This window comes from Nyctibius grandis, chromosome 12, assembly GCF_013368605.1.
Source record: "Nyctibius grandis isolate bNycGra1 chromosome 12, bNycGra1.pri, whole genome shotgun sequence".
NCBI lineage: Eukaryota > Metazoa > Chordata > Aves > Nyctibiiformes > Nyctibiidae > Nyctibius > Nyctibius grandis.
The window spans coordinates 2353742-2372265 of record NC_090669.1 but is presented as its reverse complement, the minus strand read 5'-3'; the positions used below and the strand labels follow the sequence as shown (position 1 = coordinate 2372265).

The following is an 18524-nucleotide window of genomic DNA, read 5'->3' as shown; positions in this document are numbered from 1 at the left end:
CGGGGCCTCAACACCAATTGCTTTCACCTACGATCTCTGACCACACTTGTTAATACAGACACAGCTGCTGAGAAATTCTTACATGTCTCTTTCTCAGAGCTGGCCATGGCCTGACACTGTATTTGGTCTACATGAACAGAGCTCCTAGAGCTGCTATCTTCCATGCAGTACCTTGTACAGCCTAAGGGCAGTCAAGTTGCCTTCCTGCATTTTTGCTTTCACTCTAACAGGATTAGCCTTGCTAGACGCTGTGTTGGAGACACATCATTGCAGCATAACACTTTGCTGCAGTTTGCAGAGTTTTATCAAAGGTTATATCACGCTTAAAACACTGTAAGCAACTGCAAAACCCATGTGTGATGCCCACTTCACTTAGTGCCATAACGCTTGGACTCGATGACCTTAAAGGTCCTTTCCAACCAAAATGATTCTAATTTCCAGCTATGGCTGCAACACAGCAGCTCAGATGCTCTGGTTCCTTTTTGTTACTGTTTACCAACCACATTGTCACCCAAGAGTTTTGGACAAGCAAAATGTTGAGCCTCTTTACCTCGGAGTGCTGATGGAGTAGCGGGCCTCCCGATTGCCAGTGTTGTGAATGAGCAGAGTTTTCTGGGTGCTGTACTTGACTGGACAGACAGAGAAGTTCAGCTCATCAGGGAAGTCCAGGACAGCTCGGGCACCTATAGCTCGGATTGGCACCACAAACTTTTCCCTTTCTGTGATGCAGATGAGCTGGTGGGAGTAATCCTGCAAGGAAAGAAACAATCTCAGCACAGTGCATTTAGTACTGTCCCCATGGCAGGAGAAAAACTAATGTTTCCCATGACTCTAACAGTAGCAGTCAATAATGTAATAGCACTTTTTACCTTAATGACCTTTCATTCCAGTAGCACGACTTGGACAGGGCTGTTAACTTGCAAAGAAACAACAACCTCATTGATTCACCTGCTCTTGCAGCAAGCTGGCAGAACCAGACAAAATTATCTGATACTTTGATTCTGAGGCCCCAAAATAGAGTAATGTCATGTAAGGGATTACAGCAGTAACAAGAACCTGCTTCCATCACCCCTGCAGACTGTTAAAGGGACCATGAAGAACCCAGTTGTGCCCCAGCACTAACTCCAATCCCAGCAACGCAGCGACCTTGCTGAAGCTTGGCAGGTGACGCTCAGGTACATTTTCAAAAGGACTTTGCCACACGCACGATCAACAGTCAGTCAGATGAAATACTGAACAAGCTGACTCGATAATTGTTTTGTCAGGTAAGTGTAGGGTACATGTGTATTTCCCACTCCTTCCCATAGCATTATAGGGACAAACACCCCCCCTTAAAAAGTGATTGTACCCATCTCCCCACCCCAGAGCTGGCTCAGCTCTATACCCAACCTATTCTTGAGAGGTGTTCGCCAAGTACTTACAAGCACTAACAATTCCACCCCTGCCCTCAGCAGCATCTTCCAGCTCTGCCCTAGACTTAAAGAGAGTTCTTCCTGTGTCCAGTCTCAGATTTCCCTTTACATCTCATCCTAGCCCCAGGGGATGCAGACGACAGCTTTGCTTTCTCTCTGCTGCATATTCTCACATGGTTGATGCCTTAATCACACCTCTCTTGGAAGGTCTCTAGAAGAAGTGACTCGGTGCCTTGTTAGCATGCCCACCTGAGGCAGGTGGTATCAGAAGCTGCAGATGAGGGACACTGGTATAGTTAAGAGTTCTCTTAACTCTCACTTAACTCTTTAGCTAACACCATTCTAGACCTCCCCAGCAGAGCAAACTCAGCTGTGCTATTCCCAGCCATCGGCTTGTTCAGAAAAGAGCCATACAGTCCCCGCGAGCTGTCTGGCATTTAGCAGCAGGAAGGTGAATCAAAGCACCACAATCATTTTACTGTAGGGATGAGCAGATCGATCTCCAGATGTACGGTGTGGCATCACTGTGCTGGAAATATCGCCTTGCCCCCACTGAAATCAGTGCTAAAGCTGTTGCAGTAGGGCCAGGAGCCATCACCTCCGACAGCTCTCTTATCGATGAGTTGATAAAAGCTCTGCCTCTTATCACTCACTCGCTGTCCTGATCTTTTTTTCCCCCCTTGATGCTTTTACCTCCTTTGAGATTGTCTGCTTGCTGCTTCAACACTTATAAAAAAAAATTTGATTTAGGGATTGCACACAGCAGCAAATTCCCTTAACCAGAACAGATTCAGATTCCTCTGTGCTTGGGATCTCCTGCTCTCATACTCATCCTCTCCAAGCCTGGAAGGGACCTAAGGCAGCCAGACGAGGCACAGACACACGCCATCTAACACCCAGTGCCTACCAACCACTGTCTCAGCACACCAGCCACCTGCTCAGCTGGGGTTTAAGGTTGCCAGAACAGATACTGTCACTTTCAACATGTAAAAAAGAATAAAGAAGGATTTTTTTTTTCTTGACATCTCAAATATTCACACTGGAAATTGCAGGAGGGCTTTAGCTTCTCATAATTGGAAGGTAAAATACCAGAAAGGGAACTGCAGCAAACAATCTACAGAACTGAATATCACATTTCAGGAGAGCGTTTCATTTTCAGCAAGTCTTCCTGAATTAGCAATTTAGTACTCAATCTTGCAGCCTAAGCCCTCTAAAATAAAAGCTATGGGCAGCCCATGTGAATTTAAAGCACCTATTATCTGCATACCTCATATCCTGGACTGTTTAGATCCTCACAAACCGCAGCAGCAAATCAAGAATGCTATTTACTGTTTGTTGTTGTTATTTTGGCCACGCTACTGTTACAAAGGCATTGTAAATCCACTTGAAAGCTGCGTGCCTTATTAAGTCTTGGCGTGCCATATTTACTTATCTCTCCCTTCCAGATGCCAGGTAGACAGAGGAGGATGCAAGGAGTTCAGATCAGCAGGGGGGATAAAGAAAAAAGAAACTTCAACAATTGGAGGTATTTGAGGGAAGTAAAAGGAAAAAATTTTCAAGCCATTGTCATTGCTAAGGAGTGAGTGGATCAACAGCAATGTAAATAAGAGCCCAAGGAATAAATCCCCTCCAAAAGCAAGCACTGGCAGCCTTCCCAGCTCCATTGCTGGTGCAGGGCGCTGGGACCACCTGCACAGCAATGCATGGGAAAAGGGACTTCTCCAGGTATGCAAAGCCAAAGCTGCAAGGATTTGGCCTTCCAGAGACAACCATGACCTTGAGTAAGCTGCCTCTTGCCATTCATGCACAACCACGTTGTGTGCTGAGCCCCTTTCTCCAGGGACGCCCTGGGACATCCCTTTCCCATACAAAGCTTCACTCAAAGCACTTCAGAACGTGGTGACCCTTCAACCACGCTCTAGGACCCCAAGGTGGGACCTTGCATCGATGCTGAACGCAGTCTCAGGCCAAACGGGGGAGAAACTCAAGAAAGGAGGGGTGCTAGGCAGAAGCTGGCTGCTCAGGCTGCTGTGAATCCGTGGTCACTTAAGCTTTTGAAAGCTGAATCGCCCTCCCCTGGGAGAAGGAAAAGGCTGCAGTCCTCCCCTGCAGCACTGCCCTGGGTTACCGACTCTGCTACGCACTTGCTTACAGTCTACAGGTACAGCTGAAACCAGTTCACAGCCTTGTTTTACTTTGCAAGTGCAAACCCTGAGACTGTTTCAAACCAGGTTTCTAACTACACCAGCCTGGGGAGAGAGGGGTTGCATCACTTCTATACTTTAAAGATTGTTGTGTTTAGACGCAGCTTCGGACTACAGATTTTCATGAAAATACGACTTCAGCCTTCATACAACTCCTCTCAATTTCAAGGAAAAGAGATGATTATACAACGGTTCCTCTTCTCTCACTCTCCCTTGATAAGCACTAAGTTACAAGCTCTGGCCTTCCAAGCATCACCACTGACATTCGAATTCGCACCCACTGAAATTAAAGCAACTGCTTGTCTCAGATGTTACTTCAGGCTCTTTGCAAACTCAGGCAAACAGTAATTACTGTCACAGGGATATCAACCTAAGTGCCCAGTACACTGAACTCGGATGTCAGTTTTGCTGCATAACTGATCCTAAATCCTTCACTGAACTCCTTGCAGCAGCCAACTGCAAAGAAAAGATCCTCGCAGTATGCGGTAACACCGTAAGTCAAGCAGGGAGAGCTCCCTGCTGAAACCATGGTACCATAAAGGCTAGAAAATAAGGGCTGTTAAAAGAGAGGAGGGACTGGAGCGTGAAGATAGAAGGGTACCCCTGCTCCTGCCTCCCTCAGCTACCAATTCACAGGAGTCTTTGAAATCAGTCACTTTGCTCCAGGTTCATTTTGTGCAGGGCCATTTGCCTTCATCTGCCCCTTTCCTCCCTTCAAGAGTCAGCTTAAAAGTATCCCTGGAACAGCTGCTGTGCGCTACAAAACATCTAACAGGGCGAGATGGAATTGTTAAAGGAGTTAATTTCAGTAATGCAATAACTCGTCATCCTGTCATATTCCGTATTAATCAATGAACATTAATTCAGTCTCCACTGGGCATCAGCAAGGAATTCTGCAAACCTTACAGACTCGACTTGTATTGCCTGAAAACCTCGTATTGCTACAGCAAACAGAGCAAGAGGACAGAACAGAATAAGCTGTGCTATGCTTTTCTGTGCTTCTTGCTTCCTTTAAGATAATCTATTAATGAGCCTGAAGGGCACACACCGTCAGTATTCCTGCCTGTTGGTTATTTGCCAGTCAGCTCCACTGTGGTTTCCAATTCGGCAGAGACTGTCAGACCATAATGCGAGGGCACACGGGAACACAGGGTGGCACGAGAACACCCACACTGTACAACCGGAGCCACAAAACACAAGTGTGTAAATCAGAGGAGCAAGAGTAGCTAATGGGAAATGTTGCCCAGCAGAAAAATTAGCATTTCATATTTATAACGCAAGTGCCAATAAACAAAGAGACGTGTCAGCTCTTTATTTGCTTTCTGACAGTCCAACCATGTGGCACATTCCCAAATGACTGCGAGACAATAGGAAACTGCTCATTTTTCAAGAAAGGGCTACGTGGCACATGGCATTTCAGCCACTAACAACTCACATGGTCCTTTTATTTAGGGCTTAGGCACAATTTTACCCCCTTGAATCAGAAGTGACTTCGCCGAAATCAGACTTACCCCAGGGAAGAACAGATTCAAAGCAAGAGAATTATATAAACCAGCTCCACAACAGGAAAACTCTCCAACCCTGGCAGAGGGGTTCGTACCTGCACCCCAGTTCACTGGGTTATCCACAATCCCTGTGGATCGTGGAGCAGCAGAGCTGTAGAGGCTGTTCAAAGGCAGCACTCATAAGCCTTCCACAACTAAGACACAGATATTCTGCACCCAAGCAACTGCAATCCCAACGCAAGTGGCTTTACAGATCCCTCTCCCAAAGCCTGCCACTTTGCTCAGGGGTTTGCAAGGTGCTGGGCACCTCCTGACCACACTATTGATGCGTTTCTAGCTGAGCCACAGCACTCTGGTACTTCGCTGACTCACACTCCCATCAAGTACAAGACAAAATATTTGATTTGTACAAAATTCTGATTCTGCTGTATCAACCCCCAGGTGCTCCTCACTGAGCAGTATCCAGCCCTCTCCCGATGCCCTGCACAACCCCTGCGAGGAGCACAAAACCCAGGCCAGCAGAAACTGGGGGGTCGCTGAAGCTGTGCAGAGGACCTCTCGCTGGCAGAGCTCCCTATGCCATACACTCACCAGTTCAAGGGCAAGACAAGGGACAAAGTACAGGACATGAGTGCTCTGGGGGTTATCTCACCCTGCTTCTGCTTGTGGTGATGTTCGTGTTGCTCTGCTGCCTCTCTAAACCTGAAGAGCAGCACTTTGCCCTTCATGGGCACCAATTTACCTCTTCCACTCCAAAAATGAACACTAATTAATACTAATAAATCATATTTTAAAAGCACCAGTGTACTTTGCAAAGCCTACCTCAGTGAGATTAAGCTCTTGTGTCACTTGGGTAGTAACGAGAACTGCCCTAGGCCAACATAATTTTTACCCTAAATATTAATGACTTTAAATAATTTCTCAGTCCCTTCGAAGGAACACATTCTTTCACAAGCACGGGGAGCCAGGGACCACAGGGCATTTCCTCTTCAGTTTTCTATATCCACGCTGTTTGAGGGTAGGAGAAAGCATTACACTAAATCTAAGCAGCAAATGGAAGATGAGAAAACAGCTCTGCCCAAAGAGATCTTGTACCTCTGGCCAGGTGGAGAAGCATCAGCAGGCTCAGAGCCATCCCCTACCCTTGCCTCTCCAAGGAAGACATGTGAAGAACAGTTCTCAGAGGCAGCAGATGCTGGTGGCAGGGTCAGCCTGCCCGTCTTTGTTTCCCTGCAATGCTTCCTCCCTTCCATGCCATGCACTAAATCCGGCTGTGTATTAACAAGCCTCCAGGTAACAGCACTGACCCTTCCCATCACAGCACTGAGAATCAGACTTGCCAGGGCCACAGCACTGATGTTCAAACCTCCAAGCAAAACCATTGCACGTTTGACACAGAATAGGTGCCAGCTGACAGAGCAACCACAACAACATGCATGAAGACACAGCCACACCTCGGGCTCTGGGGTGACGTGGCTGCCTGCAGATTGTACCTGCCCGTTTATTCCTACACATTCTCTTTCAGGCAGATATCTCAGTGCCATCTGCAGCACACCAACCTCCCGCTGAGCTAAGGACATCCAGAGCTCAGTGTGTGTGTGCCAGGCTGGCTCCCTGCCACGTGCACAGCACTCCCTCTCCCCTACCCTCGCAGCTGGATCGCAGGCAGGCGAGTATCCTCGGGGACAGCACAGCTGCAAGGCTTGAACACAGAGGGTATGAAAGAGCATCATCTTTGCTCCAGTCCAGCGTGAGGCAGGGAAGGGGCTGCCAGATGGCAAAGAAAAGCCCTCTGGATCTATTTGTTCCTCCAGTATTTTCCATAATAATTAAACCCCATTGAGGCAGAGAAATGGGTAAACATCTTATCAACAGCCCTCCCTGCCATTTTCCTGCTGTTCCATCTGCATCTTCCCTCGCGAATGCTCAAGAAAGCGCAGGGAGAGAAAGCACAGCCCGTCAGGCCATGCTGCAGGGGCCAACAGCACCACGCAATGCCAAGCTGTGACTCGCTGCAGACTGCCTGACCACAGCCTGGAGCAGACCCCACAGCAGGGCGTGGGCTATGACCAGTGTGCAGAAAAAGTGATGCCTTCAGACCTAATGTTCAGCTGTCTCGCTGCTCTATCCAACGTGATACATATGAAGGTGACTCCAGTTTTCAAAGGTGGTGGTCCTCACTTTTAAACAGACTTTTGTATTTATAATTAGTGGAGTAAACCCATAATTATGCAGCAATGGACAGACCATAGAAACCAACACCTTGAGAGGCCACCCCCACCACAGACAATAGACTCCCTCATCCCTGACGCCAATAACCGTTACATTAAACGTTCCAGCACTGAAGGATAAAACCAGTCTGAAACATAGAAGAGCCTCCAGCCTATGAGAGCATCATCTTCACCATGGGGAAAGAGCTTCCCCCAGTTCTAGATCCAGTGCAACCCCACTGAAACCAGGACAGTTCCTCAAAGCCCACACCAGGTGCCCTGTTCTGAATCCAGCCCTGCAGCTTCAGCTTCCACTGAAGGCACAACCTCTTGGGCCCTCCACACTCACCCTCTTCTCCTCAGGGCTGAAAACGATGCGGAAAGTTGAAGTCATGCCAGGTGCTACCTTACGGCACACACCATTGGGGCCGCTCAACTTGAAGTAAGGTGAGTTCTCCAAGACAACCTTCACCAGCTGAGGAATCTGCAAGGAAAGACATGAAACTATGGTTATGCCACTCATACGGAAGGCATGGGGAGAAAAGACCTGGCCATGCCCTGGTGACATCCTTCCTTAACCACCTTTCCAAAGCACTTTTAGCTTGAGGTACGTGCACATAACACACAAGGATGCACTTGAATCTGTTCTGCCTGGGCAAAATAGGTCCAGGCCAGAGGCAGTAGGGCAATGCCCTGCTCTGAAGGAATCACCAAGCAGGTAAGACACCAGCAGTATGTAGATATCATACCTGAATCAAGTCATCCCCATATTCAATAAGCCCAAAGAACCTGCTTGCTTCTGCCTGCACACATCCATGCAATCACGCCTCAAGAGGGAGAAGGTATTATCTGAAGACAAACCAGTATTTGTTATACTGGGGCAAGGAAGAAATTCCCTTTCTAGCCTACTGGGTTTGAGTGGGGCAGTCAAGCTGCGGTGCTACAGTCATGCAGGCAGACCAGCAAGAGGAGACCACAGACATTGTGGCCTTACTGGGAATAAAAGCAAACCTGAAGAGCAAAAGGAGGAATGTAGGAAGTCAGAGACAACCCCAGAAACAAGGAGATGGCTAAGAGAATTTAAAGGGGGCTGTGAAGAAGCAAGGGAGAAGCATGATACTCTGCAAGGAAAGGCTGATGCGGAAGATGAGAGCAGTCAAGTTGCCAAAATGATGGAAAGCCAGACGACCCCCCAGGCTGTGCCTATCAATTATGGGCTTCAAAGGCATTTTCTGCCTTGAGATACATGGCCAGTACTGACTCACGGTGTGGTTTCGTTATTAAAAGCCAATCTCAGCTCTCCAGAGGCTCTTGCTCCCTGGTGACTGTAGCCAGGCAGCTGCCAGTGCAGGCAAGCCAGGTTTCTGGGTATTCCTCCCCACCCCCGGGAGTCCCTGCAGGCACCTCACTGCAAGTTTCTGCCCTCTGGGATACCACAAGCACAGAGAGAGCAAACAGGCATTTCCTAGCACACAGAGATCAACCCCCGAGCACCAAATCTCATCTCAGTCTAAACCAGGTGATTTGGACTGACAAGCAGTTTCACTGATAAACAACAAACCCCCACAGGGCTGGGAAGAATGGAGATTCATTCTGCACCACCCACCCGAGCCTGATAACCCACGGCCAAGCCAGCCCTGAACTCTCCAAAGGCCCTCTGCTCCCAGCAGTGCCCTGGGGCAGTGAGTTCCAGGAGCCAATCTCACACTGCAAACAAACATTTTGGCCACTGAGCCCCTTGGGAGATGAGCACACGTGTCTGAGATCTTCAGCAAAAGCCACCCAGAACATCTCTGAGGGTGGCAAGGCACAGCTCGAAGGCAGAAAAGCAATTTTACAGCACACAGGTAAGAGCAGGAAGTCTATAACGAAGCACTTCTGTACTTGAGTGATTACAGACCCTCTATTTGGAATATACTTTGCTGGATTTTTATGGAGCAGACAACCTCAGGCTACCGTGCAGTGGAAGTCAGTATAACTCAGAGGAAGCTGGGAAACTGGTGAGAAAGCTTTGAGACAGAGCACAGTGCTGCTTTTCTCCAGGACCTTACCAAAAGCCAACAAGATTGGAATATAATAACCTCTCTCGGGATTATCATCTCTGTCTTTGTGTGCTTAAACATGCCAAGGATTTTCCTTAGAGCTGATCTTACTCTTACACCAGTGCTGTCCCAGTGGTTGAGGTCTTACTAGCTTCAAAACTAATTCATTTTGGGGAAAAAAAAAGTCAACAGTTCACACATTGCCTCCCCCTTGTCGGGCACACAAATCCCAAGGTGCAGCTGTACAAGTTTATTATTTTTTACTGGGAATGGCAGAAATGTTGATGCAGATGTTCTTTTCCACTTGAGGAAGCATGAATAGAGCAAATTAACTGTTTGCCTGTTGGCTGGTCCTTGGCAAAGACAAACATTTTGAAGTGCTGCATGGATAATGGAGCAGCTGGAGCCAGAAGACTTAGTGGGAACGAAGCAGAGCAGTAGGAAAAGAGAAACTGAGGCACGTTTTAACCAGGAAAGAGGATACCTATGGCAGAGTGCCCAGCATCAGTGTGGACCACATCAATAGTATCACATGGGCATCCACCCTGCATCTTTCCAACATTCCCAAGCTCAAGGCCAGAGCAGGACTGGCGCAGTGCTCTCCAGGAACAACTGAGGGACCACGCCTGCATCCTTCCTTGCCAAAGGCTCTTCCATTTTCAACCATGTCTCTGTCAAAACCTGTTATCTCAGAATATGTGTTGACTTCTCTTGCTGTTCCTCCACCTGCAACATGCCCTGACAGCCTTTTTTGTCCGCTTGTTTGTTTTCCCCCAACAGGCAGATTTGGAGAGGGGGTTAATTCACCTGCTCTCGTGTACACTTCCACCTCCCCATCCTGCCCTCCTCCCATGTATACATCCTACTCTTCATCACAGAACAGCATCTCTAACTACACCTTTCTTTTTCTGACCTTTCTCGGCTTCCAGTACACTCACTGTTACGTGTCAAGAGAAACCCTTGCGTGTACAATGGTCTCTCCCAGAGCACTTTCTAACCCAGCTCCTTTCCTCCCTCCTGTCTTTTCCCACCAGCTTGCTCCTGGCACATGCTTCATCCAAGCAAATGTTTCCCCTGCTGAAATCCAAAAGGTCTCAATTTTCCTCTTTACGGTGGAACAAAATTGCTGACATTTTTCAGCTTTTCCCTTCTCAACTTTCTTGGGAAATCTCAAAACGATCACTCTTTTTTTAAGTAAAGGTGGAGACCTTCAAGAGCACATCACTCTGGATGCACTGTGGTTCTCCAAAGGGAAAGCAGAGAGCCACAATGCCTTAGAAGAACCTGAGCAGAACTGAATTAAGCTTACCAGGAGCCTAAAGTGGCACCTAAAGGCCTCTCACTGCTTCTGCTAAAACAGTCTGTTTCCACTGCTGTTTCAAAACACCTTTCCTGGCGTGCTAATGCCACTAATTATAACTTATTCCAGCAAAAAGTGGAGAAGACTCAACCTCTGTGCTTTGACAGGGAGCTGCACAGAGGCAGCTAAACAGGCCGCGAGAGGCAGAGATGCCCTGCCAGAAACCCAGAAGCCACCAGGACGTGGTGCACACTCAAGGTAAAGCATGAGAGCAGACAAGAACCAGACAGCCCTCAACATTCCCACCAATCTAGGGCTTTCAAGAGGAAGGATGCTGACTAGAAAAGCTCCTTTGGGTTAGACACAACCAACACAGGGCCAAAATCACGGGGACAATCCCCAGCATGGGAAGACTTCCACTATCTTGCAAAATAAAGGTGGTGGTGAGACATTTTATGTCCGGATGTGCTGTGCTGCAGCTGGTAACTTGCTATGCTGTACACCACGGGAATTACACCGCTCTCCTCTTCCAGCCCAGTGTTAAACCTCCGCGTCCCAGCACTTACCTTGTCTGTGTTCCTCAGAACCAGTGGCACTTCGTAGACCTCGAAGGGGATGTAGTTCTGAAATACCACCTCTGATGGAAAAGGCTGAAACAAGCTCTGTTCCCGGTCAACCGACGAGAACTGGAGATGCAAGACAGAACAGTAAGAGGTTCAGCTGCTGGGAGAAAGATTCATGAATGAGAATCCTACATTGATCTCCAGTGAAGTACAGTCTCTTGGTGGGTACATCTGCCCAGCTCATGCTAGGGAAACAGTAGCTCACCCACCTGTGTTCTGAGCTGATCAAAGGTTTCTGGACCACGCTGAGCAGGCTCAAGCTAAGAAACTCTTTGGGTAGGTGTTTCTCCAGGTTTCCTTCTCCAAAACACAAGGCAGAGCTTACACCTCCAGCAGAGCCCGGTGCTAACGCGGTCACACAGCTCCAGAGCACTTAAAGAGCTACAAGCACTCACGGAGCAAGTGAAACCCAAGAATTTACAGGAGACTCCACAGGAGACAATTTTGGGAGGATCTTTTACTCTGAGGCAGAGAGATCGAGTCTCACACATTCCAAAATGTCTTTTTTTTTGATATAGAGCCCAGAAACCAGTAAGAAGAGAACAGTAGCAGAGGAGGTAAGGCCCAAAAGGAAGGACCACTGTAGATAGGAAAAAGACAAGCGAGGTGAATGCTGACTGGCGATAAGGGTCAGCTCTTTTCTCAGCATTACTGGGCAACTTGAGTAAGACTGGACTCGGTATCTCCTTTTTTTCAGGAGCTTTAAATGGATGTTTTATTGTTTTTTATTATTGCTGGTTTATTTAACACCACTGCAGAAGCATGTCTGAAAATATACACAAACAGCGACTGCTGACAGAGCAGAGGCATTACTTTGAGAAAACTCCTCCCTGCTTTGTCTCCCCTCTTCCAGCTGCACTGCTCCCACCTAAAACACACAGGCAGGTCTCCTGCTTCTCCCCACAAGTCACAGTCACGCTGAAGCCAGTAGCTGCAGCACAGTGGCAGTTATTTGTGCGCTCATCTGATGCGCTCCCAACCTCCTGTACTGTCTAGGGCACTCCTTAACCAATTTGTTACAGGTCTCTTGCTGGCAATTTTCTGCTCAACAGCCTCCCTCGGTAATCCACCCATTTGGATTGTGTGTTATACTGAGCAGTCCTGGAAGAAAAGCAGTTTTAAACATATTATCTAAGTAAACATTGATCCAGATAAAGCGCATCCACTGCGCTCTACCCGAGGGGATTCCCCTGTGTATCTGGCAGGATCCTCCAGCCTGCAAACCTAACACCCTGGAAGGGTCCCACTCATCGTTCCAACCCAAAGCATTAATGCAGTTGGGTTATTAAACCTTAAGTGCCATAGGGCCTACAGCCTTCAAAGGCCAACGCCACCACGGTTGAGGGAGTCATGACCCCAAGCATTTGACACCAAAGCAAGAGGTGGCTATTTCAGAGGGAGGGTGGAAAACAGCAAGCTCATGCCTTTGTGTCCTGCCTCAGCCTTCCCCCAACACTGTGCTTTAGCTAAACTCCAGCAAAACCCTCTGATTTCAGCAGAGCTTATTTATGTTGGCTTAGCACAGATCAGGACATCACAGGGAAAAAGAGTTTGCCTTTCCCCCAGCAGAAGGAACTCCACCACCAGCAGCAGCTGGAAAGGACAACAGGACCTAGCTGCTGAGGTATTCAGACAAGCTGGAGGCAAGGCTGTCACACGCACGCTCTTCAAATGTCACATCAAACAGCAAGGAAAAGGGCAGGAAAAGGCTACCTTGTGATGGGAGGTTTCACTCCTGTCTAGAGGCTGGATAATCGGGGGAAGCTTCCTCTCCCGAGTGCTGGCCAGCCTCTGCTCGGTGGTAAGAGACATCTCCTTCAGGAAGGTGGAGGGAGTCAGCTGAAATGCAAAACATCAGCAAAGAGCTACAGAAATGCCTTTGGTCAGAAAGGCTTTTCTTGTTCGAGTGCCACTGATGAATAATTTGTGATCGCAGCCACCAGGACAGTCCTGCAAGTCCCCTAAGTTGCACACTGAAATATTTAACATCAGTAAATTAATGATATAGAGCGGAATACACATGCTCTAACCAAGTGGCTCTGTCCCATTAGCTTCTCCTTCATGATTTGAGGTGACATGTTTGGGGATTTCTGCTCTTCGGGCATTTCTTTCCTCTTTAGTTTTGCTGGATCGAGCCTTTCAAGAGAGTGGGGAGGAATTACCAGAAATCCCCTAACCCCATCCTTGCACAATGCTGACGACCAACACGCGTGTGGAGGTGTCACTGCTGGGTGAGCCAGAGGAAAGCAGAAAAGCAGCGTTGTGCCAAGACTGGTGTGGAAAGGAATGGGTCCAAATTTTAGTTCTCTTTTTAATTAGCATTTGTTTTCCCTCTCTTCTGGCCTCACAGATCCCTCCACAGAAGCATGCAGACATATCTCCTTGACAGAGCCTCAGCACTAGGTCATCTCCAGTCAACAAAGGGGACGTTTGGGGATGGGAATGAGGAATTGCCCAGACTCCACTGCTGTTGGCAGGGCTGGATCTGTGCTCCACACAGGATGTGAGCTATAACAACTGGTTTGGAACCTGTTCTGTCTGGGACCAGCCATGTCTCCCAAGTCTTCAGGCAGGGTTTGAGCAGCCCACCACGTGCTCAGCTGCCTGGAGGGCAGGGACGGTCAGAGCAGCACTGCCAAGTACGCCTACACGACAGAAGATATTACTGCCCGCACAAAGAGGATGGAAAGAAGCACACGCTCATGCTTCAGCTGTTCCCGTGCAATGTCTCGTACATTCATTTAACTTGGCTCCAGTGGCACTTTCAGGCAAGACCCCAGATTTTCCCTGAAGCAGCACAAAGTCCAAATCCCACTGCACCATGACAGCCACCTCCAACACAAGCGTGGCAGCAAAGAGGTGGGGAGGTGGTGTCTGGCCTCACGGTGCTGCTAGACAACAGGAGGGGAAGGCAGAGGGACACAATGGGAGTTTCCAGCCTTAACAGCTCCTACCTGGCCACAGCAGGTACTTACAGTTACATACGAGACTGTCTCTCTGACTAGATTCTGATTACGAGGCGTAACCGCTCTGCTCTGGAGTCTGTGAGCCATTCTGAAAGACCCCATGGATTGAGGGAGTTTGACAGTGGCCATGTCTCAGGTCACCTGCAAGGAGCAACAACAGGACTGTGAAAATCCAGAATCCCGTTCATGGCAGACCCAAAGGACACAGCTGTCTCTCAAGGCTGTGGCATCTTTTGTAAGTGGAGAACATAAGGCATCCTCGCTCTGTTTCATGATTAGACTATATTTAAAGAGCAGAGTTAAGATTCATAGAAGTAAAAAGCCCAGAACAAACATTCCCTGAGCCAAAAGAGCCTTTTGCTGGGGGTGCAGTCCCACGAGCCACAAACACACTCCAGGGCCTGCTGGCATTTCCACTTTCCCCCCCACTTCCACTACTTTTGGAACCTCATTTACTGGCATTATTAACCACATCTCTATTAATATCCAAACTGTCCTTTATCACTCTTTAAAAGTTTTTCAGTGGGAACAGGAGGAAGTCACTTAGCTGCTTCATTTTGCAAGAGCAGCTGACCTGACGTGACCACACGCCCGACCTTAAATGCTCAGAGTGTTACAAACAACCTTAAACCCAGGGATTGCTGCTACCCTGAGCCTTAACAAAACTCAGACCGCTTTCCTACTCTGCAAATCAAATGTCCGCCCTTTGTGCGAGGAGCCTGGTGATGTTTCTAACTAATGGAGCAGAGAGCTCAATACTCTGATTAAGAACTATAGTTTCTCAAGGCTAATTTGGCTGGTTTAAGTTACAAAAATTATCCAGCAAATCTGACTCCTTCCAGGCATGAAATTACCACAGTGCCCAAGATCATTTCTCCATGGAGAATGAGGGCCCTAGTTTTCACTTATTAACACCCAAACTCAAGGTTCCCTACAGCCATTAGAGGCTGTTAAGAGCAGAAGTAAAAGCATGAATCCATTAAAGGAGCATGAGCAATTAGCTCAAATACAAACGCAACACATGCGAAAGCAGGACCACTTAGGACTTTATCCTAATGGCAGTTCTTCTCCAGCATCCTTATCCTACAAGGAGCACGGGTTAACAGGTAAGAGTGGGGGTTTACCACCTCAACCAGTTCCACACCAAGGGAACAGATGCATCTTCAAGAATTTGTGGCTTCGGGATTTCTTCAGCTCTAGGCTGGAGTGGAGACTATGTTTTCTGCCTTGAACTTTCTCAGTGTCATAATTGCTCCACTTGGCCTCTCCTCTGGTGGTTTACAATGCCACTGATAAAGTTATAGCCTTGCAAATCACTGCAGCACATCTCTTTCTTAAACACCTCACTCGGCAGTGAGTGATTGCAGCAGCACTGGAAAGTACGCCTTGGAGTAGCATTTGTTAGTGTTCTACGAGCTTCAGAGAAATTAATTTAGACCCTGCAGACAAGCTAATCATTTCTTTGTTTAAGGAGTAAAGAAGAAGTTTCCGTACTGGCTTACAGAGCAAGAATCTAATTTTTCTCTCGCTCACCCAGGGAGGACCCCAAGCACATCAATGCCAAAGAGAGCAGGCAAATCACCGTGTTGCCACAGCTCCAACAATATCTTTGGGGTGTCCTCTGTTGTTGCACCTGGTGAATACCCATCTGATGAGCTTGTTCCAATTAACTGTGCGCACATCTACACACACACACACCAGCCAAGGACACCCAGCTTACAAGAGCATCTCAGCTGCCAGGGAGCTTCACGCATTTTCAGCATGACATACGCTATAAACAAAAGCTTCTCAGGAGACTCTCGGCCAAAGGCGAACTGAACTATCATCTACCTGGCTGGGAACAAGGAACCCTCGGTTTGAAAACTGACATTCATTATTTGGGGGTTTACGATCCAGCCAGGGAGGATCTGAGCCCTGAAAACAAACTGGCTCTCCAGCCAGCTAGCCTGCAGAAACTCGCTCCAAAACATCTCCCACAGGGTGTCCAGCCACAAATCTCAGTGGAAACTGGAGAGCTCAAACAAAGAAACCTCAGATGTGACACCCTTGTGCGCTCAAGGCACCAAGACAGAAGGAAGTGCTATAAGGGAAGGAAACTAGATGGTGGATGATGCATCTCAGAAGGCAGAACTTGGAGACAGATGTCAACATGAGACCCATCAAGTCTCTTGCGCTTGGTCTGAGATGCACTCACAGGGCAAACACCTTGTGCTCCTTCCCAACAGCTCCCACACCTCACAAGCAATGGTAGAGCCTCAGCTGCTCAGCACAGAAGTGACTCCTGCCTGCTGCAGGCAAACAGCACACCTGGAGCCAGGGTTCATGCTGAGAGCACTTGCCAGAGAAGCCTCAGGTCCTTAGCAAGGGAAACTGTCAGCCCCCAAGTATCTTCATGGAGATACGTGGTAGAAGTGACACGAAACCCAGACAAGGCTTGCAAGGACCTCAGCACCCAAATGCCAAACCTGACCTCAGTCTGCTCTCATCAACCCCAACAGCCCTGCTCCGATGCTTGGCTGCACTTGTGCCATTGAATTCACCATCTATTTTTCCAGCCCAAACCTTCCTACCCTCCCAGGCAGACACAGAAGGCCAAAGCCATTCCTTCGTCCTGCTTATCAGCCCAGACAAGGTCACAGTTACATCTCCTAACACTGCAGCCTCCGTCCGCTCCACATTTAACCCACAGCCTGGATGCCATCACACCTGTATCCCATGGGAAGGAAGGAAGAAATTTAGGATTTTGGGGACACAGCCACCATCTCCCCAGCACAGGGGCGGTCACCAGCACGCCCTACCTTTCCCACTCCTCGAGGGGCGCAGGGGCTCACACGGCTGGGGCCCTGCTGCCCCTTGGGCCGTTGCCCTCGTTTCCAGGCAACGGGGCCTCCCAGCCAGCCCCAACACCACTGTGGCAACAGCCGGGACGCCAAGGGGGGAGGGAACGGCTCCTTAAGGGTAATTTCTTAACGGACATTAAAAAAAAGGGGAAGTTTCACGTAAAGGCACAGCTCCATGTCCACATAGATCCTGCGGCTGTCACTATGCCACATGCCAGCGCTCTTATTTCAAGGGACCCCGCGTCACTTGTGCTGAAGCAGCAGCACCAGCCTCTGAGCTGCTCTGATACCAAACAGTCACCCTCCAAACTTAAAGGCTGGGGATACACTGGCACGCTCTGCACTACAGTACACAATATCCAGCTCTTCTTGGAGGAGCACAGTCTGGTGGCTGAATTTTACTTCAATATACACAATAAATCCTCTTTCTTCTTCCTTCTGCAAAGACAAACCATCTCCCTCTGGTGTAATTGGTTAATTTGCCTTTCTATTACACTTTGCTGGAAGAGTAAGACAGGAGATCTGTTAAAAGCGAGAATCAGGATGTTGCTGAACAATTTTGTTCAGGTAAATCATCTTGTCCTGTTCAGGCTTAAGGAGCAAGATCACATTTCTTGCCTAGAAATCACCTGCTTAGCTATAATTACCGCAGAAACAGCATCTCAAGGAAGCCAGGAAAGGAGCAGCAGAATTTCCAGGACTAATCTCTTGCCCCTCCAGCCCACTGCTAAGTGGCTGAGTGCCTTCTAAATCAAGTCTCACTATCAGGAAGCCTCACCTGCCACTTTTATATTCCAGTCCCTCTGTCTTTTATCACTTCAGTACTGTCCTCCTGCAATCTATTACAAAAGCTCTCCTATAGCTGAGACAATTAATAGGAGCCTAGTGTTAAACCTCCCTGTTATTTCTTTTAATAAACTTCAACTTGCAGCTGACAGGGAGGTGGACCAAGGTCCCTTCCAAGGGTCTGCTGGAGATTCCACAGCTCCACACACTGTAATTTACAACTGTGGCTCCTGCCTTACATATTTACTGTACTGTTTTCCCTTTCCCAACTGCCTCTCCCAGCATCTCATCTCTGTTATCCTGCCTTTGCAACTCCCTTTTTATTTATTCTTTTTTTTTTTTTCCTGGCATCTGGACCACATTTCATTTTGGTTTGCAAAGCACCAGAGTTTCCATACAGACAGCAAATTTGGAGTGGAAAAGCAGAAACCAAAGGACTATTAACAGATCCCCAGGACAGGAACAAGCAGCCACACGTGGGGTCAGAGCTGACTCTGCCATGGTGAATCCAGGGTAGCAGGTTAGCGAAGCAGGACCACTCTTTAGTAGCTACTGCCAAGAACTCATCCAAAGATAATGCAAATCATAGGAAGACTCCTATGGATGTCAGATTGTTCTACATGCGATATCTCACTG

At 48.2% G+C, this 18524-nt stretch overlaps 1 protein-coding gene across 1 annotated transcript in view; it reads right to left on the bottom strand.

The window, feature by feature from the left end:
- LOC137669483 (hydrocephalus-inducing protein-like) overlaps positions 1-14391 on the bottom strand; it is a 164747-nt gene extending 150356 nt beyond the window's left edge. The window contains exons 1-5 of the mRNA XM_068411584.1: positions 14272-14391; positions 13010-13135; positions 11240-11359; positions 7681-7815; positions 551-750 (exon numbers count right to left, since the gene is read on the bottom strand). Coding sequence (XP_068267685.1) covers positions 551-750; positions 7681-7815; positions 11240-11359; positions 13010-13135; positions 14272-14391 — 701 coding nt within the window. The remainder of the gene's footprint in view (positions 1-550; positions 751-7680; positions 7816-11239; positions 11360-13009; positions 13136-14271) is intronic.
- Positions 14392-18524: the final 4133 nt, after the last annotated feature.